Source organism: Lontra canadensis, unplaced genomic scaffold (assembly GCF_010015895.1).
Source record: "Lontra canadensis isolate GAN:19392208 unplaced genomic scaffold, GSC_riverotter_1.0 scaffold50, whole genome shotgun sequence".
Classification (NCBI taxonomy): domain Eukaryota; kingdom Metazoa; phylum Chordata; class Mammalia; order Carnivora; family Mustelidae; genus Lontra; species Lontra canadensis.
In genome coordinates, this window is record NW_022631044.1 from 4,581,757 (window position 1) to 4,604,087 (window position 22,331).

A 22,331-nucleotide genomic window follows, 5' to 3' on the forward strand; every position below is an offset into this window, starting at 1 on the left:
TTGCGGTTGACCTCAGATAACTAAAACCAAAGAAAGTGAAACCATGGTTAGGGGGGGGACTACTATACTACATTTCCAATTAGCAGTTTTCCCTCTCATATTCTGACTATATTTATTAATATAATTTTATGCTTACTGAAACTAATAGTGAAAAATCCGTACTTGGATTTTGCCTATTTTTTCCATTTTTCAATAAATTCATTTTTGCTGTACTTTACAAAGGTACCTTTTTTTTTTTTTAAAGCTTTTATTTATTTATTTGATAGAAGGAGACAATGAGAGAGGGAATACAAGCAGGGGGAGTGGGAGAGGGAGAAGCAGGTTTCCCTCTGATCAGTGAGCCTGATGAGGGGCTCCATCCTGGAGCCACCCAGGTGACCCCAAAGGAATCTTTCAGTGATGAATTAAAGAACTTGTTTCACCACAGATAATTTGGCAGTCCGCCCTAGGCCGTTAATTTTGAGGCAGCCATTTGGGGGTGTAGTTAAGAACCAAGGTCCTGGAACGAGTTTGGCAAAAATAAAAACCTGAACAAAGCTTTAATAACTAACTTTTTTTTTTTCTAGTTAAGTATGCTCAACTTGTATTATAATGGGTGTCCCAAGAATACAAATCTAGCAAAAGGTACCCCCTTCTTGGCCCAAATCCTTCCACAGGTTGGACAGAAGGCGTCGGAAGGTGGAGGGCCAGGGAAAAGGAGACGGGGCTGGGCGAGCGGCGTGAGGTTATCAGAGAGCGACGCCGGCGCTGCGGGCAGAGCCGGCGCCTCTTTGACGTCAGCACCGCCCGACTGCTTTTCCGGGAGACAGGAGTAGAAGGCCAGTGAGGTATTATTCAAAGCTGGGGTTTGAATTTTTCTCGTGTTTCTGCAAAAGTTCGCTTCTTCTGGGAGTCCCCCTTTTCATCCCCGGGCTGACTGAGATGAGCGGGTCGGGCTGCGTAGCCGTCGCGAATGAGTTCCCTCTCACCCGAGCGTTGGGGGCTGCCTTGTTGCAGGACCCCCACTTCGGCTTGTTCTTCGGCTGCTTACCGCCTTTGGCTAACCTTGGCCTCTCACCAATCTCTCGGTCTGGCCTTTAGTTTTTCCTCCTCAGCTCCTCCTTTTAAATATTGGGAGGTGAAGGAGAAATAAAATGACTTCACAGTTTTCAGCTGCCGTCAAATCTTGTTTAGGGACGGAGGCCAAAGTGTACGGTGTAGGGAAGTAACTTTACTATGTTATCACGGTTTATCATTCACAGACGGCCTACCATCAGCCCACCTGTGATGGTAGGCTAATTTCGATTTAAAGTGGAAATCTGTGGTCGATAATCTCTACAAAGCCTTTATGCCTCAGGAAAGCTGGGTGCGATTCAAATTTCTGTTTAAATTATCTTTAATATTCTTCTGTGTGTTGACTGCAATTCAGTTTTGGCTTGATAAAGATGTATATGCCCCGCTTATTAATCTTTTGGACTGTCTGATAATATACTAAACGGAGAATTAACTGTATTTTGACGTTGGATCTGAAAATGATGGATCCGAAAATAAAGACAATTCCTATTGAAATTCAGAGAACCGTTTGTGATTTGTGGACATGCTAGAACTCTTTGTTTTATTGAAAGATAAAATAACGACCCCGTGAACAGTGGTTTTCCAAAATGTTACAGGGTGTTATAGCTGCCTTCAAATAGTTAATGTTGTCTGTATCACAGGTCAGAGGTGGTATTTTTCATATAACTGATTTTAATTTTCAAATGGTTCTTTGTATGTGTTATCTCAGCTAGTGATTCCAGTTGACCCTTCAAGTATGGTTTTGAATAGTCCACACTGGATTAGGGTATTTGGTCATTTTCACTTTAGTAAATTAATAACTATTACTGTAAGCTAATGTATTGAGCAGTAACTGAGCCAAGCATTGTTCTAATAGCTTTACCAATGTTACTCAGTTAACTTTCACAATAGTCCTATATATGGTTATTATTTTAGAGATAAGAATATTGTAATAAGCAAATTCCATGGTTTCCAAGATAATTTTCTGCTTCATATCTAGTTTTGAAAATACTTTGAGTTAAACATTAGCATTAAATAATAGAAGTAAATTAATTATAATCTGATGTAATTATTCATCTCAAATCTGAGCAATCTTTTGTAATTTGTATCTTTATTCAGACTTTGGGATAAATTTGTTTTTTAGAGGTTAAGACCTTTAAAAGGAAAAAAATATCTTTTCTCAGGGATTTTACTGTAAGTTTGAAGGAGAATTAAAGGAGGCATCAATGTCTGCCAAAGGAGCAATATAATTGATAGATTGTTGTATGTGTGTTTCAGCATTATTTTCTAAGATAAATGCAGGGCAAAAAAGGTCGTTATGTAATAGAATTCTGGTGCGACATCCACAGATGTCTCAAAAAATTTATAAAATTGGATTTTTTTTGGCTTAGTTCATAATTGTATATAACTCTACTTAGCATAGGAATGGAAATAGCGCTAGTATGTACCTTATGGTATAGTTTTCTTTTAGATCCATGTATGACTTCCTAATATCTTTAAGTACAAACTCTAATCTGATATTAAGAATCTCAAAATGTGTCGGGAGTTTACTTTCATTGGTTTTGAAGGGGTAACAGTTACTAAGTACCTAATATGTGGCAAGACATTGTGTTAGTCATGGGCAGATGCAAATGTCATGCAACATAAATCCCACTTTGAAGGAATAATATAAAGGATAAATAACCAGTGGAATGTTCTGGGCAGAGGAGTGTCATGATCTGATTGAGGTTTTTAACAGGATCACTCTGGCAGAAATGTTAAGAGCAGATTATTGTAGAGTGTGGTAGGCAAAAACCAGGAGACTAGTTGGGAAGGTGTTGTAATAATTCACATGAGATACAGTGGCTTCATAGGGTGAAAAGAAGTGAGTATGGTGAGAGTTCAATTTTGGATGTATTTTGTAGGTAAAGCTAACAGATTTGTTTATGGATTGACTGTGGATTATAAGAGTGAACTAATTGTCAGGGACTTGAGCAAGTTGAAGGGTGGAATTGCCATTAACTAAGAAGTGAAAAACTAAGGGAGAAGCAGGTGTGTGGGGGAAGATTAGGAGTTCAGTTATGACATGTTAGGTTTGGGATGTCTGTTCGTCATCCAAGTGGAGATGTTGAATCTACCGAGTGTGGAGTTCAGTGGGGCAGAGTTCATTGCTGGAAAAGAACATTTGGGAGTTGTCAGTGAACAGATGGTACTTAAAATTGTGAGACTGGAGATAATCACCAAAGGAGTGAATGTAAACGGAAAAGTAGTATAAGATCTGAGTCCTCAGGCATTTTAACCTTCATAGGTTTGGGGAAATGAAAAACCAGCAGAGGGGACAGAATAGATAGCTAGTGAGGGACAGGGACTAGCGTGGAATTCAGGGCTGAGTAGTGTGTTCATTTTTGTCAAATATAATGAATGAATGGATCAAGTAAAACAAGATTTGACACCTTTGGATTTATTAAGATACATGAGAAGTGGTATGATTGATGGTTATATAATAACCAAGCCTGTGGAGAACCTTGGGAACAAAGAGGAAGAGATAACTTTTGTTTGGACGCTATGGGAGCCTTTATAGAGGAGGGACATTTGGTGCTGGTTTAAAGAATTAATGTTTCACTAGACCCAGAATATAGGGGATGGGGTGTGAAGATGGGGTATTCCAAGCAGAGGGAAAGGCCTTTCTTCTTTCCTTTCAAGGCCATACCTCCCAGTCAGTTGTTTTAAGGCTGCTTTTGCAAGTCCTCTCCTAGCCATTTCCTCATTCTGGATAATTATTCTTGCTCTAGGTCTGAAGAAATTCACAAAGGACACAAATTAATGCTAGTTATCCTCAACCAGGTACTTGCTCAGTTCCCTGACAATTCTTTTCTTTATCCCTACTCCTCCTAGCACATACTCTACAATGCCATGTAAATGAATAACACTTCCTGAGCATTTGCTACATGCCAGGCAGTAAGGATTTATTTATTAAATACGTATTTAGCAACTATGACATGCTGCCATGGTACTTGGAATGTAATAATGAGCAAAGACTTGCCCTGTACCAGGCTTACAGTCTAGTGTGGATGATGGGCATTCATCAAATGATCACAGAAGTATAAAATTACAACAATGACAGGGAGAAACTGGGAGCGCTGTGAGACTAATGGATGTGACTTGATCTGAGTGATGAGGGAGCTGGGGTAAGCAGGCAAAAAAATGGTGGTGACTGGAGTCCTCACAATTCTAGGAGTTCTAAGGAGAGAACAAGGCCTGAGAGGCTTTTGTACATGAGAATAGGGAGAAAAATGGCCTCATGGTGGCTAGAAAATTTTATGTGTAGAGAAGGGAATTTATTCATATAGTTCTTTAAAAGAGCTAAAGAATACAGGTTTAATTTTAGCTGCTAAGTTGGGGGAAATGACATCGGGCATATTTGGGAATACATTTCAAAATTTCAGATAATTGAAAAATTTACATATGTATAAAATATATATATTATAATATGTTATATTTATTATTGTTTTAAAATCTTCCTTCTGAGAGTATAATGTAAAATGTGCTCCCTCACCTCCCTGTTTATTGGTTTTCTGGAAGTAGCCATAGTTAGCAGCTTCTTTTGTATCCTTTAAGAAATTTACATGCAGGGGTGCCTGGGTGGCTCTGTCCTTAAACATCTGCTTTTGGCTCAGGTCATGATCCCAGGGTTCTGAGATCAAGCCCTGAGTCAGTTGCCCTACTCAGTGGGAAGCCTGCTTCTCTCTCTCCCACTCCCCCTGCTTGTGTTCCCTCTCTCACTGTGTCTCTCTCTGTCAAATAAATAAATAAAATCTTTTTTTTTTTTAAAGAAATTTACACGCATATACAAGTATGCCTCCACATTCATATATCTTTTTGCTTAAAAACAAATGGGTTGTATTATATATCTTGTTCAGTTTTTGTTCTACTTAACACTTTTTCAGTGCCTTAAAGTATTTTATTGAATGACTATATCATAATTTATTTAACCAGTTCTTGTTAATGGACATGTAGATGGGTCTCTGCTTTATAGTTTCACTATTTTGGGGCGCCTGGGTGGCTCAGTGGGTTAAAGCCTCTGCCTTCGGCTCAGGTCATGATCCCAGGGTGCTGGGATCGAGCCCCACTTCGGGCTCTCTGCTCATCAGGGAGCCTGCTTCCTTCTCTCTCTGCCTGCCTCTCTGCCTACTTGTGATCTCTCTCTCTTTGTCAATAGATAAATAAAAATCTTTAAATAAAAAAGTTTTAAAGAGGGTTATAGTAGATGTCCTTGAACATTATCTTGTATGAAAATATACTCTTTGGGAAGTAAAATTGCTCAAAGAACTTCAACATACGTAATTTTGAAGCACAGTGCCAAATTCCCATCAACCCCCCCCCATACTCAGTTTACACTCTGCTTCATAGTGCATGAGAGACTGTTTCTGCTCACCTTTGCCCATATTATGTACTATATGTCTTTTTAATTTTTGCTTGTTTGGCAGATGAAAAGTGGCATCTTGTTTTAGTGATTTATGTTTCTTTGATTATAAGATTGAGTAGCTTTATGTTTATTGGTCATCTGGATTACTTTTGTATGAGAGCTTCTGATTTTCTTTGTTCATTTTTCTTTTGAGTTGTAGGTTTTTGTTGTTAAGTTGATTTGTAGAGGTTCCTTTTTATTTGTCTTTGTGTTGCAAACATTTTCTCTAGTTTTACATACGACTTTGACTTGTATTGGTATGTTTATTTATTCAGTTTTGCATGCACACATTTTTAGGAGGGCCAGATAAAGTGTGGGCATCAGGATTTTTATAGAAGGAAATTTATGACATTATTGAAATAATTAGATATTCTGGAATGTCAGCTTTTGTTGGAAATGTTAGTAACATAAACCTCATTTGAGGCCACAGGGTCTTTTTTTTTTTTTTAAGATTTTATTTATTTATTTGACAGACAGAGATCACAAGCAGGCAGAGAGGCAGGCAGAGAGAGTGGGGGAAACAGGCTCCCTTCTGAGCAGAGAGGTGCATGTGGGGCTCAATCCTAAGACCCTGAGATCATGACCTGAGCCGAAGGCAGAGGCCTAATCCACTGAGCCACCCAGGCGCCCCTGTTTTGTTTTTATAAGCTTTGTTCAACAACTATCACACATCTAGTGAGCACACCCAGTAACCTAGCTTCCCTTTCCTCCCAGTTATATTTGGAATCAAAATGGCAGATAATGGAGCTGCTTAAGTATTCTAGACTATTTAGGTGTTCCTCAATTTATGAATGGAGTTATATTCTAAATGTTAGGTTTGTTTGTTAGGTATCTAATTTCACTATAGAAATAATGTGCGTAGGTTCTTTTTTTTTTGAAAGATTCATTTATTTTGAGAGAGAGAGCATACGAGTGCACAAGTGGGGGGAAGGGCAGAGGGAGAGAATCTTTCAAGCAGACTTCCTGCTGAGTGAGGAGCCTGAGTAGGGCCTCTATCACACAACCCATGACATCATGATCTAAGCTGAAACCAAGAGTCAGACACTCAACCAACTGAGCCAACCAGGTGCCCCTATACATATATATATATATATATACACACACACACATATATATATACACACATATATATATATACACATATATATATATATATTTTTTTTTTTTTTAAGATTTTCTTTATTTACTTGGGAGAGAGAGAGAGTGAGAGAGTGCACAAGCAGGGTGGGGGTGGAGAGGGAGAAACAGACTCCCTGCTGAGTAGGGAGCACAATGTGGGGCTTGATCCCAGGATCATGGGATCTTGACCTGAGCTGAAGACAGACACTTAACTGACTGAGTCACCCAGGTGCCACCAACCCCCCACATAGGTTCTTACCTCTATTCTCAAAGTATAAGTAACTCATGAAGGCTAGCTTTTTTTAAATTGTAAAGTCAAGATGTCCTGTAATTTTGCCCTTATGTACTTCAGTATGCATCCTAAAATGATAACATTATATATAACTATGATGCCATTTTCATAGCTGAATTCTAATTTCATAGCAAAATTATCAGTAATCTCTTAGTGTCATCTAACATCTGATCCATATGCAGATTTTTTTGTCTCAAAATATTTTTTTAACACTTGATTTGAATCAAGATCCAAACAAAGTCTACATATTCCATTTGGTTGTTAGCTCTCCCAGATCTCCTTGATCTCATCTTCCTCTACTTTTTCCTTTTCTTAGTTTTTCTTCATTACACTTTATTACAGAAACCAGGTCAATTGTCCAGTGGAGTATTTCTCATTTTAGATTCGTCTGTTTGCTTTCTTGTGGTAACTTGTTTCTCTATCCTTTGTATTTCCTGTAAAATGGAAGTTAGCTTTAAAGGCTCAGTTAGATTCAGATTCAACTTTTTGGGGGAAGTTGGAAATGTTACAGAGATGGTGCTATGTATATCACGTTGCTTCACATCGGGAGATTCATAATGTTTGTGTCCTAAATTCAGTGATGTGGAGATTGATCCCTGGGCTTAAGTAGTAACTGTCTCACTCCTGTGTTGTAAACTTCCCCCATCAACCCTTTATCTGTCAGTGATTGTTGTGTGAATCTGTAAATTCATTAGGGGTTGCAAAATGGTGATTTTTTTTTCAATTTGTCATTCCTTCATATTCGTTAGATGGAATTTGAAGTCTAGTTTTATTACTTGGGAACCTGACAGTTAGGAATACCAAGGTTATTGCGGGGGAAAGTCTGTCAGAACAGAAACTTGTAATGTCAGTAATGTACTTTTCTTGCTGTAGTTCCAGAGGCTTAACGGAGTGTGATGGTTTTTTTTTTGATGTGACAGCTTGCCTAGGCTGCAGCTCCAGATATTCAGTCCAAAACCAATCTAGGTGTTGCTGTAAAAGTATTTGTAGATGTCATTAAAATCTACAAATTAGCTGATTGTAAGTTCAGGAGAATATTCTAGATAATCTGATGGGTTTTATTCAATCAGTTGAAAGGCTTTAGAAGCAGAGCTAAAGCTTTTGTGACAAAAAAGAAATTCCACCTGTGGACAGCAATTTCAGCTTGTAGCCAAGACTTCTAGTATGCTCTTCCTTGATGGCCTGCCCTGTAGATTTTGGAATTACTTAGCCAGCCCCCACAGTTGCTCAAACCAGATTCTTTTAATAAATCTCTTCATATATCTCCTGTTGGTTTCTTGCAGTGAATGTCTTTCAAATCTCTTATTGCTTCAGCTGCTCTGGGTGATCCCTGTCTAGTACCAGGAGCAACTCCCCTGATGCCATTTTGTCACAAAAAGGGGTGGGGACTTGTGGTAAGGGTCAGAGAACCTACATTGTTTAGGGTGACCGTATGATTTATTGCTCAAACTGGGACTCCTGAAAGAGAAATGAGCTGAGTGGATGTCCAATGGAAACAATAGACACAAGCTGGGATTGTCTTGGTTAGATTGAGGCATAGTCATTCTATGTATCGGCCACTGGTGATAGAATATCATGGTGGCACAGCCCCCTCAAAGAGCTTGTAGTCAAAGGGAAGTTAAGTACATAAACAGACAATACCAGATAGTGTTTTAAGTGATATGACAGATTGTAGGTGTGTTTTTCAGAGAGAATGGTAAGGTGGCACTCAGAGAAGTCTTCACTGGCTGAAGCAAAACCTGATCTTATGTCCAAAGTTTGAACAAAGCTAAGTGGGAAGAATGGTTAATGTACAGAGAACCATCTAGGTGAAAAGTTAGAGTGAATGGGTGTGGCACATCTGGAAAACTGCCATTGCGGCTATAGCTCTAGGATTGGAAGAGGGGGGACAATGAAAGATGAGGTTAGACAAGCAAGGGCCACGTCATGGTAGGCCTGGTATCCATACTGAGGGATTGGGGAGCTACTGCACAATTTTAATCAGAGGTGTACCATGACTAGAGTATCTTGATAGAAAAATCATATCTTGTAACCTTCCAAAATTGAAAGTGGAAAAAGTTGACAGAAGGGAGACTACTCAAAGGCTCTTGAAATGATCTAGTCAGTGAGAGTGGAGGAAAGCTTGTGGTGTAAGGACATTGAGGCCAAACTGATGGGACTGATTGGATCTGGGGTCTGAGGAAGGGGTGAGGGGTCACTCTCAGGTTCCTGGCTGGATTGACCTTCCTGAAATAAGAGAATCATCGGCGGGAAGTAGGGGAATGGCTCCTGTTCCTGTGTGATGTTGTGCATCCCTCCTTTTCTGTCTTTATTATGATTTTCCTTACCAGTGAGAGGAGGGATGGAGTGGCAATAACATCCTGTAGGGATTACCAGGAAGGGTTCCCTCCATCTGTGCTTTAGTCTCAGCCAGACCTTAGGATGGAAAGAGGCAAATTTTCTCCTGCACTTTCCCATCTCCACCTCTGCTGCTGGTACTCTAGAAGGAGCAGGTCAAAGGTCGAGAAATGCTTTTAGAGAGGGTAAGGAGCAGAGGAGGTTGAGTTATTTTCTTCTTCCCCTTCTTTGGACATTTGCCATGTACAACTTTGGGCGAGTTATTCACCCTCAAGTAAAGGGGTTAATGTGTATAGAGTATTTAGAACAGTGCCTAGCTCATAGGCAGTGATTTTCAAATGTTTGCTGTTGCTGCTAATACTATACATTTCATGCCTTCATTCTGGGATCTGAGTACCAAAGGGAACAGCGGGAAGTTTCTGCAGCTACTTGTAGCTTCTCCTGTGGAAGGAACAAATACTTAGGAACTGTCTATATAAAATGTTAGAAGAGGGGCGCCTGGGTGGCTCAGTGGGTTAAAGCCTCTGCCTTCAGCTCAGGTCATGATCCCGGGGTTCTGGGATCGAGCCCCGCATCGGGCTCTCTGCTTAGCAGGGAGCCTGCTTCCTCCTCTCTCTCTCTGCCTGCCTCTTTGCCTACTTGTGATCTCTGTCTGTCAAATAAATAAACAAAATCTTTAAAAAAAAAAGAAGAAATCATATGAATTGGAGGGAATTTCTGATAATAGAAGATAATAGAAGAACCATTGTTTTGTAGTCTGCCTTGCCTTTATTTTTTTAGTTAAGAAACTATTTTACCCTCATATTTAGTGAGGGTAATTATGCTTACTGCTTTGCTTTCAGTGTTCACCCTAACCCATTTTAACAATAAATAACTGCTTGTTTATTGGGGCTTAGGGACCAGGAATAGTTGCAGGAAAAATCCCCCATCATGATTCTGGGGAGGAAAAATATTCTCAAATACAAAAACTGGTTGAAAAAAAAAATACACTATTTAAATAAAGGCCTTACTGTGTTTTTAATATTTGTAGTATTTGTTAAAAGCCAAAATACATTGTTAAAATATACCTTTATTTGAGTTTAATGATTTGTTTTTTATTAAAATTTTAGTACATGTTTTTTGAAATAACAAAATTTAGGGGTGCCTGGGAGGCTCATTCATTTAAGCCTTTGACTCTTGATTTTGGCTGAGGTCATGATCTTGGGGTTGTGAGATCGAGCCCCTTTGGCTCGAGCCACTTTGGCTTGAAGCTGGGCATGGAGCCTGCTTAAAATTCTCTCATTCTCTCATTCTGCCACAACTCCCCCCACCCCCAAACTAGCATACGCACACTGGCTCTCAAAAAAAAAAAAAAAAATCATGAAGAATGAAGAGTTAAAAAAATGAGTCTGCTTTGATTCTATTCCCTAATCCTGCCTCTTCTCAGAAAGAATGTCTTTTTTGTATATCTCTTTCCAGACCTTTCTCTACATATCTTCATATATACAGGTCTTTAAAAACAAATGTCATATGTTAGATACATATTGTTTTATATACAATGTTCTATGAATTTTTCACCATTTCTCATTATGTGTTACTATATAAAGATTTACTTATTTGTTTTTAATACTCTTTTGGATGGATGTGCTATAATTCATTTAACTGTTTCCCTATTGATGAATATTTAGCTTAGTCTTTCCAATATTTTTTAGAGGTTTTTCATTAAACAAATGTTTATTGACTGTCAGGTAGTGCTAGTGAACAAAACACAAAAATTTCTGCTCTCATGTGGTTATGAGGTAGCCATACAGTATATGAGTAAAATAAATATGTCATGCTACTGAGCACTGTGAGATAGAGAAGGAGATAGGAGTACGGGAAGTCAGAGGGGGGTTGCATTTTAACAAAGGGTGGTCAAGAAAGGATTACCTATAGGTGACATTTGAGTAGAGATCTGGTGAAGGTGAAGTAATGAGCTCCGAAGCTCTTGGTGCAGGAGAAGCATTCTAGGAAGGGAAGAAGTACAAAGGTCCTGAGGTAGTGGTATGCCCCATATGAAGGGGAAGAGCAATGAGGCTTTTATGGCCGGAGTGGAATGAGCAAGAAGAGGTGGAGTGGGAGGAGATGAGGTCACAGAGGAGTCAGCAGAGGGAAGGCTTTTTGCAGGGAATCCGATGATGGGCTCCATCCCAGGACCCTGGGATTAGGACCTGAGCCAAAGGCAAATACTTAACTGACTGAGCCACCAAGGTGTCTGAGTCCGGGCTTTTTGAACCACTGTAAGAGTTTTGTCTTGGGGCGCCTGGGTGGTTCAGTGGGTTAAAGCCTCTGCCTTTGGCTTGGGTCATGATCCCAGGGTGCTGGGATCGAACCCCACATCGGGCTCTCTGCTCAGCAGGGAGCCTGCTTCCTCCTCTCTCTAACTGCCTCTCTGCCCACTTGTAATCTCTGTCTGTCAAATAAATAAATAAAATCTTAAAAAAAAAAAAGAAAGAGTTTTGTCTTATATTGAACAAAGTGTGGTAAGCCTTTGGAAATTTCCAAGCAGGGTCATGATACAATCTGACTTAGATTTGGAGTGATCACTCTGCTTTCTTGATAGTAAACTGTCAGAATGGAAACAAGGAGGTCATTTAGGAGGCCTGTGTAACAATCTGGGCAACAACAGCTATGGCTTGGACTGACTTGGACCAGGATGGTGGCAATAGAGGTGGTCTAGGATATGGTTGCATTCTAAATATGTCTTAAATATGGGGTGAGAGGGAAGAGTCAAGGACCATTCTGTAATTTTATGCCTGAACAGATGGAAAGGTGGAGTTGGAAAGACTCTAGCAGGCAAGATTTTGGTTTGGGCACATTATATTTGAGAATCTATTAACACAAAACCAGAGTTATTGAGTAAGCAGTTGGAAATGTGATTTGGAGTTCAGTGGGGAGGTCAGAGTTGGAGGTAAAGACCTGGGAGTCATCAGTATATTAATGCAATTTAAAGTCCTGAGTTCACCTGGGGAGTAAATTAGAGGGAAAAAAAGAATCAAGGACAGCCTGTGGGCATATCAAGGATAAGAGGCTGAGGATATGAACGGGATGCAGCAAAGGAGACCAAGAAAGGAGCCATGAGGTAGGAAGGAAACCAAGAAAATGCGATGCCCTGGAAACTAAAGGAAGTGAGTGAACAATGTCAAGTCATGAGAACTGAGAATTGACCATAGAGTTTAAGTTGCCTATGTGGGTGACCCTGACAAGAACAATTTTGAGTGAGAAGGAGGGGACCTGATTGTAGCCAATTCAAGAAAGAATGGAAGGAGAAGAATTGGGACTTAGAATAAGCACTTCTTTCCAAGGTTGGAAAATGGTTTTTTTGCTGGAGGGGATATGAAGTCAAGATGTTTCTTTTGTTGTCAAAAATGGAGAAATAAAATGTGGTAATCTTATGTTTAATGATAGAGCAGAGGGAAATACTGATGTAAGAGAAAGTGGGAGAGACTGAGAGAAGAGTTAAAGGTGTCCATTTTAATAAATTTGTATGTATGTATACAAGGATTTCTGTAAGCTACATTCTTAAGACTTCATGAGTCAAAGGGTATGTACGTTTAAAAAATTTATGCCAATTTATATTCGTTCGTTGTATACCCTTGCCAACATTGAACTTTGCTAATCTTTAAAATTATTGCCATTCTGATGGGAGATATCTGTATTATTTTAATTTATAGGAGTTCTTTATATAATCTAACTAATTCTTGATTATATTTTGGCATATATTTTCTCCCAGGCTGTTTCTTGTCTTTTAACTTTGCGTATGGTATACTTTTACCATATTGTAGTTTTTTTTTTTCCAGTTTTTATGTAGTTAAGTCTGTCACTCATTTCCTTTTATAGCATTTAGGTTTCATTTGGATCATATAAATATTTTAATAATCTTTTAATATATTTATACATTTACCTTTTTAATTCATCTGGAGTTTATTTTTCTGCATGTTATGAAATAGGTATCTCAGTTTTTCATCTTTTTTGTGTGTTCTTAAACAGTTAAGTACTGTAAGAATTAACTGTTTCTTAAAAGGTTTGAAAGAAATTACCTATATCTTCCAGACTCGGAGCCTTTTTGGAGCGTAGCTCTTTGACCTTTAAGTTTCTTTTCTGCGGTTAATCTATTTGGTTTACATACTTCTTTTTAGGTTAATTTTGATAATTGATTACCCCATTCCCCAGCACCTTATTCTTTTCATCTAGATATTCAAATTTATTGGCTTAAAATTCTTCATAAGGAGAATAAACTCTTAAGTCTTCTCTACATTTGCAATATATCCCTTGTACTTAAACCTTTATCTGGGCAGCAGCTGCTGGAGCCTTCTAAGATCTAGAGATTTTGGTTTGGCTGTTTTCAGCCCTCATGGCCCAGTTCTTAGTGCCCTTGTCTTGGAGTTATTTATACATTCACCTTCTCTTTTGTTTGTCGGGGATTGGAGTCCTCCTTGACTCTCTTTCCGATCACCCTGATCCCATTCGCTCTTTAGCTTACAAAAATTTATGCTGTTGAGGTCTGCTGATGTTTCCAACATTACTATGGACTTAGTTTTGGATTCTTCTGTCATTTGGAGAGATTTGGGGAGGGATGAGAGGCAAATACACATTTTTTGTTATCCTTTTGAAATAGGAATTCCTATTTCAAAATGTGAATATATATATACACATAATTCCTTCCTGTGTGGTTTTCTTTTATCATGTCCTTTGTTTAATTGCTGGTTGCACAGTAGTTTAGATAATAACTTTACAGCCCAAGTAGTGATAGTCAGATGGACTTCACTTTTTTTTTTTTAAATGAAACCAGATGTCTCAGCAGAATGTACTTGTTGAATAGAAATGTTGATACATTGTCACTGAATATTCTCCAGCAGTACTTTTTAAAGTTAAGTGACATAGTCGTAACATTTAGAATTATAAGGGACTTTACATATCATTAAGCCAACTGCCTTATTTTATGGATGAAATATTTGAGGCCCAGAGACTTTTAGTGATGTATCTAAGGTGACAAATTCAGTGATCAGGCAAGACAGAAAGCCCAAGTCTCTTTACTTCAATTCTACTATGCTTTGCTCTTTTACACATTCTTGGTTGTTCTACGTAGCTTTGTAATGAAAGAGGTAGTTTCAGCTAATATGTATTTTTTAAACCTACAGATGGTATGTGTGGCTTAGAATTGCTTCTGAAAATTTAGTGTTAGATAGCATATTAAATATGTTGGTGCGGATTTTGGTTTTTCTCACATTGATACTATGTATTATGATATAAATGTGAATTTTAAAAGAATGGTCTGTCAAGATATACTCTAGCCTAAATGAAAATCATATTGTTTATTTCTCCCAGGCAGGTTTCCTCTTTTCTGCTGGTAAATTTTATGTGATTTATGAACTCTCTGAATTTTTTATTAATATTTTAAAGAGGCTTAAAGAACATATATAAATGTAAATACAGGCTTAAAAATGATTTTAGTGATAAATAGTCATAAGCTATTTCAGACCTAGGTTTTCTAATTTTTTAGTTTAATATACTATGCTGCTAGATCAACACCTAAATTTAGAAGGGCTAAAATTTTTCAAAGTTTTTCAAAGAAAGAGCTTATTATTTTTTCAGCAAGCATAAGGGTTAGGATATACTCATCATACTTTCATAGCTTTGCTTAGACTTTAATTTCAACAGGTTTTTTTTTGAAAGTTTTTAAAGTGTGGGATTTTGATTATTGATAATCCATGTTTGGTCTTTTGTTCTTGAAAGGTATTGAGGCTCTGATATGTGTAGCATTAGTGGACTTGGATGCGTTCTCTTCTCTTTCTGCCACCCAAACAATTTGAGGAGGGAAAGTTTGAATGTAGTTGCTCTAAAATTATATTTTAAGAAGATTTGTTTAATTATCTTCAGGTTTTAATTCTTTTAGTACTTTTTAAATACATGATATAACCTATTGATTTTGTTTTTGTAAACTAAAGAGCAGTCTCTGCCTCCCACGAACTCTAAGAATTTAATTTTTTTCCAGTTGGTCATAATGGCAGGTGAAGAAATTAATGAAGACTATCCAGTAGAAATTCATGAGTATTTATCAACATTTGAGAATTCCATTGGTGCTGTGGATGAGATGCTGAAGACCATGATGTCTGTTTCTAGAAATGAGTTGTTGCAGAAGGTATTTTAAAAATGTAATTTCTAAAACGTAATTCATGAAACAGAGTGCTATGTTATGAAAATATATGGAGGATATAGATGACTGACATATGCTCCTTTCCCCCTTAATTTCAACTTTATAAGTTTTTAGGGGGGAAAAAACAAAACAGAACTCCAACCTTAGGAAATACTTACTAACTGTATTTTTATTTTGACTTGGTTTTGAGAAAAAGGAACACTCACAACATTCTTTTTGACAGGCTCTATCTTTGACCTTTTAAATATTACAATGATGTTATCAGGGTTTCTGGAAACCCTATAGGACAAAAAGAGTAAATTGACTTTGACAGTCTAAAACAAATCTCATTATGTTTCTTCTGTCTTTGGTATTGCCTAAGCATTTTAGCCTGCCTCTTATACATAAATGCATCATGTACAGTGTTTATATTGATAAATTACTTTTGACATACAAAACCCAGATCATAACTCCTGAAATTAAAATAATTGAAAAGAATTTTTCTTGGATTATATATATTCCTTGTCTAAAGTAAAGATGATACCCTGAAGTGAAAATTTGTGGGCAAAAATCACCAGTTAACAAAACTTTTTTTTTTTGTAAATTATTTTCAAGATCATTTGGTTATTGGATTATAGGAGGTAAAAGAAATATCTCTTTGATACATTGTATTTGGTAAAAGTTTAAAATAATGTGATGGTGCTCAAAATTTGTATGTATTTCTTTTTTCTTTCTTTCTCTCTCTCTCTCTCTCTTTTTTTTTTTTAATAGTTGGACCCCCTTGAACAAGCCAAAGTGGATTTAGTTTCTGCTTACACATTAAATTCAATGTTTTGGGGTATGTATATTAATTTGGAGTTAATTAGCAAATTATTTATTTCAAAGGTGATTTATTTTTTAAATGCTAGCACTTTATATACAGTTATACTTTATGGCAATTTTAATAGTCAAATATTTATTTCCTTCAAGTCAGAATACCAGATATCCATGAGGCACATAAAAATTTAATATTACGTAGAGGTTGAATAATTTAAGATTTAATTAATGATTTTTTGTGACATTTCTTATTTGTGAGTAACTAGAGTTTCTTTAATTAATGCTCTTAACTAATATGCCATTTTATTCCATGAAATCTTTGTTTTACAGTTTATTTGGCGACTCAGGGAGTTAATCCTAAGGAACATCCAGTAAAGCAGGAATTGGTAAGATTGCAGTGGATTTCTTTTTATTTGGCTATTTGTTGTGGTATTCCTGAAGTCAAACTCACAGTACCTTTATTATACTAGTGATGGAGAACAAAATTATTTAAAGTCCAAATTATGAAAGTGAGCCAGATTTCCTCCTGTCTTTTCCTTACCTTTGTTAGAGAAATAGTGTTCCATATATTATATAAATCTCTGGATGGGAAAATGTTAAAATTCAAGTAATTATTTATAACTTCCATATTATTTTTTCTATAAATTCTCGAAATCCTGTTCATCTCTACAACTGCCTTTTTTTTTTTTTTTAAACTCTTACACAATTCTTAAAAGTATATTCTAGTTGATTTACTAGCAAAGACGGGAAAGTTTCTCCCCCACCTTTTCAATTCTTCCATTAATTCATTTTCTCAGCAGTAAAGAATCCAGTTCAGCAACAAAGCTAAAAGCTTTTTTGGCACCAGTTGTATGTGTACTGTCCAGTAATTCTGCATTAGTGACATATTTACAACCTGTAATAAATCTTCTAGGTTTGTCTTTGTATTCCATTTAGATGTATAAGTACAGTATATAAGGTCTAGTATCATGGAGTTTTTGCTGACTTCAAAAATTAAATCATTCAATATGAAAGAAAAAATTAGAAATCTAACTTATGGTTACCTTCTTGACTTGGCTTTATGAATAAGAATATTAATAAATTTATTCTTTGTTTATAAGATATGAAGTAAATATGTGAAATACATTTGATACTATATTATTTTGTCAAGTCTTATGGTGGTTGATATGTATGTTATTTACAACTTAGAATACTTGATCATTTATTTATAAAAAAATGAATAAACCAGATATCTTGTCTTCATTCTATAAATATATGGACTAAGGCATTGTCTTCTTTTAAAGTTCTTGGGGAAAAAAACAAATTTATTTTTAAATACAGAAATTGTGAAAAATACTTAAAGCAAAAATGTGAAACAGTATGAGGCACAGATCTTTATTTGACCAGTGATACTGACTTTAAAATCTTAAGAAGTATGTCCTGTATCATCTGTTTTCAACTTTCTAGTATGGACTTTACATTTAAAGGTTTCTCATTTTTCCTTTAACACAAAGTTATTTGAGGTGTCTTAATACTTGATTCTGTCATTGGAAATGGATAAAATCATCATCTGTCGATGGACATCTAGGTTCTTTTCGTAGTTGTCCATCGACAGATGATGATTTTATCCATTTCCAATGACAGAATCAAGTATTAAGACACCTCAAATAACTTTGTGTTAAAGGAAAAATGAGAAACCTTTAAATGTAAAGTCCATACTAGAAAGTTGAAAACAGATGATACAGGACATACTTCTTAAGATTTTAAAGTCAGTATCACTGGTCAAATAAAGATCTGTGCCTCATACTGTCCATCAACAGACGAATGGATAAAGAAGATGTGGTATATATACACAATGGAATACTATGCAGCCATCAAAAGAAATGAAATCTTGCCATTTGCGACGACGTGGATGGAACTAGAGGGTATCATGCTTAGCGAAATAAGTCAATCGGAGAAAGACAACTATCATATGATCTCCCTGATATGAGGGAGAGGAGATGCAACATGGGGGGTTAAGGGGGTAGGAGAGGAGTAAATGAAACAAGATGGGACTGGGAGGGAGATAAACCATAAGTGACTCTCAATCTCACAAAACAAACTGAGGGTTGATGGGGGGAGGGCGGTTGGGGGGGTGGGGTTATGGACATTGGGGAGGGTATTGCTATGGTGAGTTCTGTGAAGTGTGTAAACCTGGCGATTCACAGACCTGTACCCCTGGGGATAAAAATATATTATATGTTTATTAAAAATAAAATTAAAAAAAATCATCATCTGTCTTTTTTCTCCGTCAGAACCCACTTTATGGAGAATACATTCATATTCTGAATGATGCTTGGGACATAAAAAGCATACATAAACCCATTCCCCTTTTCTGACCTTGTGACAGACATCACTGATCACAGAGTTAGTGTATGAGAGGAAACCTGTTTGTCATGTATATCATGAGTGGGGAAAGGCACTGAAAATAGTCATTTTTTTTGTTCAACATGATTGAGTGCCTACTGGAAGCCAGGCATTATATCCAAGTGAGATGATTCCTCTGTGAATAAAGCTGTAGAATACCACTGCCCTTGTTGCCGATGCCAGACTATCTAGTGGAGGGAGACAAGCAATTAATGTAAACAAATAATATATATACATATACAGTATGTTGGAAAGTTATATGTAAAATATATAGATATATAATATGTTAAAAAGTTATATGTTATGGGAAAAGAAATAGTATAAGATGAGGGGGATTGGAGTGCTTGAGTAGGATTGCCATTTTAAATGGCAGAGCCTATTAACAAGGTTAACATTTGAGCCAACTGGAAGGGAGAGAGGGGGTGGCTGTGTGGATATTTGAGGAAGATCATTCCAGGCAAGCCTGGGGTCGATGTATGTTGGGAGGACTTGGGCTTTTACTCTAAGGGAAGTAGAGAGCCATGAGAGGATTTTGAGTAGAGTTGTCAGCCTTTCACAGTTAAAAAATTCTAGGGGTTTTGAATTCTTCTGAGTATATTTCTGTAACTATTTTTATTACTTTAATGAAACTTGCTTTTTGTCAGTGATTTATCATTTACTATGCTGTTTTTGGCTGTCATCCCCTTTATTTCTCCAGTGAAAGTAGAGAATAGCCCTTTATTCTGATTAATGGTCTCAGAAGATTCGAAGTGGTATGGCAACCTATTATGTTTCTCACCTTGTAAAGTCTGATTAGAACTGTGTATTTGATTAAAAGTATCATGTGCTTATTGATCAAAACTATAAAATTGAACAAAAAACCTTGTATTTTTAAAAAAAAATTTTTAAAAAAGAGTTTATTTATTTATTTGACAGACAGAGATCACAAGTAGGTAGAGAGGCAGGCAGAGAGAGAGGAAAGGAAGCAGGCTCCCTGCCGAGCAGAGAGCCCGATGCAGGGCTCAATCCCAGGACCCTGAGATCATGACCTGAGCCGAAGGCAGAGGCTTTAACCCACTGAGCCACCCAGGCGCCCCCAAAACTTGTATTTTAATTTTGCTTATTTTAATTGTGATACTAGAAGGTAAAATAAAAAAAAACCAGTTAAATAGTATTTCTTCTATTTTTGGTTTAGAAAAGTTTCAAGAGAGTTTAATTTGTGTGTTTCGTACAAGTATATGAGCTCTATTTTAGATTATAGACTTTGGATACATAAGAGTTATGTGGATTTAGGTTAATGTTAAATTAAAACATGTATAACCACATGTAAACAATTCAAGGATGTCTTAGTCTAGTTCTTTCCCTTTTGAAACACTCCAAATACTTCTGAAATGACTTTTTAATGTCCATTCCCTGCAGACTGTGAACTCCAGGAGAGCATGGAGCATGTTTATCCTATTCACTTGCACTTACTAGCACCACTCAATAGGCAATAAATACATATCTGTTGAATTTAACTGAGGGATAGTATAATAAAGCTTAGCAGTGGTGAACAGCTTAGTAAATTTATTGCCTTTTTTTTTTTTTTATCTTTAAGGAAAGAATCAGAGTATACATGAACAGAGTCAAGGAAATAACAGACAAGAAAAAGGCTGCCAAGCTGGACAGAGGTGCAGCTTCAAGATTTGTGAAAAATGCCCTTTGGGAACCAAAACCTAAAAATGCATCCAAAGTTGCCAATAAAGGAAAAAGTAAGAATTAACCCTTTGGTTTTGATGTACACATATAGAAAAAGTACATCATTTTTTATTGTTTTCCACAAAATAGATGATTATGTGGCAATTCAAGGTTTAAATGTATTTGTTATTGAATTCATATATAATATTTACATTTTAAATTTATAATGCTAAATATTCTTTTCCCTAGAAAGATTAAGTTAATCTTTATTGATTTTCCTATAGAACACAATGAGGTTTTTAACACTGTGATATATTTTATATTTATAGTTTATCATCTCTCTTGAAAAGACTCTTATTTCCTTATATAGGACAATTTTTCAAGTTTTACAAGCAACTTTGAAATTTAAGTTAAATGTTCTTTGTAAACATTTGTCTATTTTAAATGAATAATGACTTTATGAAGTATGCTATCTGAAGGCTGAAGTTATAAATACATCTGTTTTCCCTGTTAATATTAAGAAAGAATGAAATGATTTAAATGTCCATTTTCTTTTCTATGTAGCTACTTCATCAAGTTTTCATGGTTCTGGGAATTTTGCTTTTTTTGATATTTGAAGTGTGAAATTAAGACTTTGAGGTTATATTTTAATTCTTGGCAGTTTGCCTCTTTGTTCCATTTAAGGTAAAATATATTCTCATTAGCTTTAGATGGGAAATGAGGCTGTATATTGATGGCTCAATTTTGGCATAATGGGTATACCTTACCAATAAAAGCTGTAAAGGTTGTATAGCTGTTTATTTTTCTCTTTTGTATAATTTTGCCTCTGAAATTAGGGAGATAGGTTTTAGAAATAATTAAGAATAGAGAAACTCATGAGTTTTTGTTGCCTATGCATTGTGCCCGTAGATCTCTTGGTCTCACTTTTTCAGATTTTTTGATTACATGTTTTCGAGGTGATACTGAGTACAAACAACTATTTTGGAACAACTTTCTATGTTTATATAATACCACAGTTAAGGAGAGGACAAGTCCAAAGGAGATTATATTGTGTTTATATTCTGATTTATTTTTCCAGAATATTTGTTACAGAGAATTCTACATGCTAAAAATTTTTTTAATCTCTCACTCCTTGAATTTTAATTATATGCTATTAATGCTTTCAGTCTGTGAATCCACATCATTATGTAAAGGAATGCCAAGTACAGTAAAGTACTTTAATTTTTGAAAAAGAAGTTGTTAAAATTTTCTGTGTGATTAATTCTCCATAAGTAACCTTGAATAAATGGATTTCTTGATTTATGGTAGAAGATATTGGAAATGGTCTTAAAATGTAATGGGCTTTGTAAAGCATGTTGAACTCTTTCTATGGCACATGAAGAGGAAGTCACTGATAGATGCAGAGAGTCTTCTGGCTCAGATGTCAGACAGTTTTTGAAGTGGAAGTACATATATAGTTGCTTCATTCCTTTTTTCATCCTCATCCTCTCAAATTTCTAGTTTTTTGAAAAAGTAACCTCTTCACAAGAGAAATAAATGTTATTATGAGCAAGTGTAGTGTGCGTGCGTTATTTATTACAAGGAAACTTACAACTTGCATTGTATATTTCTAATTTCATAAAGAAGAAAATGAAAAATATCATTCAGTTGCAGAAAATCATTGGACAAGTTATTGGTTTGTGAAAATCCAACTCTAAATTCTGTTAAATTGGAGTTTCTTAGTAAATAATTTGTTCAGTGTTTTATTAGGAAAAGTAGTAGAACTAAAATGTTAGTTGAGTGTATTGCCTTTTATAATGTAGAATTTGAAATACTCATTACCCGGCACATAATAAGGAACTAAATGGTAGTAGTGCAATGAGTGCTCATTTGTTGTTGTTGTTTATTCATTTCACAAATATTTAATGACATACACATTGCTGAATATTGTGCAGGTTCCAAGGAAGACAGCTCCAGCCTTTATTCTATTTTTATAAAGCATTATGAAAAAAGTAATCTTTTTGTTCAATTCAGTTTTTCAGAGTTACTAGGAAATTTATGACAAATTGTGTTCATTAACCTTAGTCAGAACCATAAAGGGTGATGGGTTGATCTAT

General features: G+C 36.2%; 1 protein-coding gene across 1 annotated transcript; it reads left to right on the top strand.

The window, feature by feature from the left end:
- Positions 1-730: 730 nt before the first annotated feature.
- C1D (C1D nuclear receptor corepressor) lies at positions 731-21,787 on the top strand. Its single transcript, XM_032873757.1, has 5 exons — positions 731-827; positions 15,238-15,384; positions 16,150-16,216; positions 16,525-16,580; positions 20,156-21,787. Exons 2-5 carry the CDS (start codon positions 15,247-15,249, stop codon positions 20,318-20,320), a joined length of 426 nt encoding a protein of 141 aa, XP_032729648.1. The 5' UTR covers positions 731-827; positions 15,238-15,246; the 3' UTR covers positions 20,321-21,787.
- Positions 21,788-22,331: the final 544 nt, after the last annotated feature.

What these genes read in the sequence shown, in the direction of transcription:
- C1D (XM_032873757.1), top strand. Translation starts at nt 15,247, where the DNA reads ATGGCAGGTGAAGAAATTAATGAAGACTATCCAGTAGAAATTCATGAG. An exon ending in GAAATGAGTTGTTGCAGAAG is followed by an intron (nt 15,385 to 16,149) that starts GTATTTTAAAAA and finishes TTTTTTTAATAG; the next exon opens with TTGGACCCCCTTGAACAAGC. An exon ending in ATCCAGTAAAGCAGGAATTG is followed by an intron (nt 16,581 to 20,155) that starts GTAAGATTGCAG and finishes TTTATCTTTAAG; the next exon opens with GAAAGAATCAGAGTATACAT.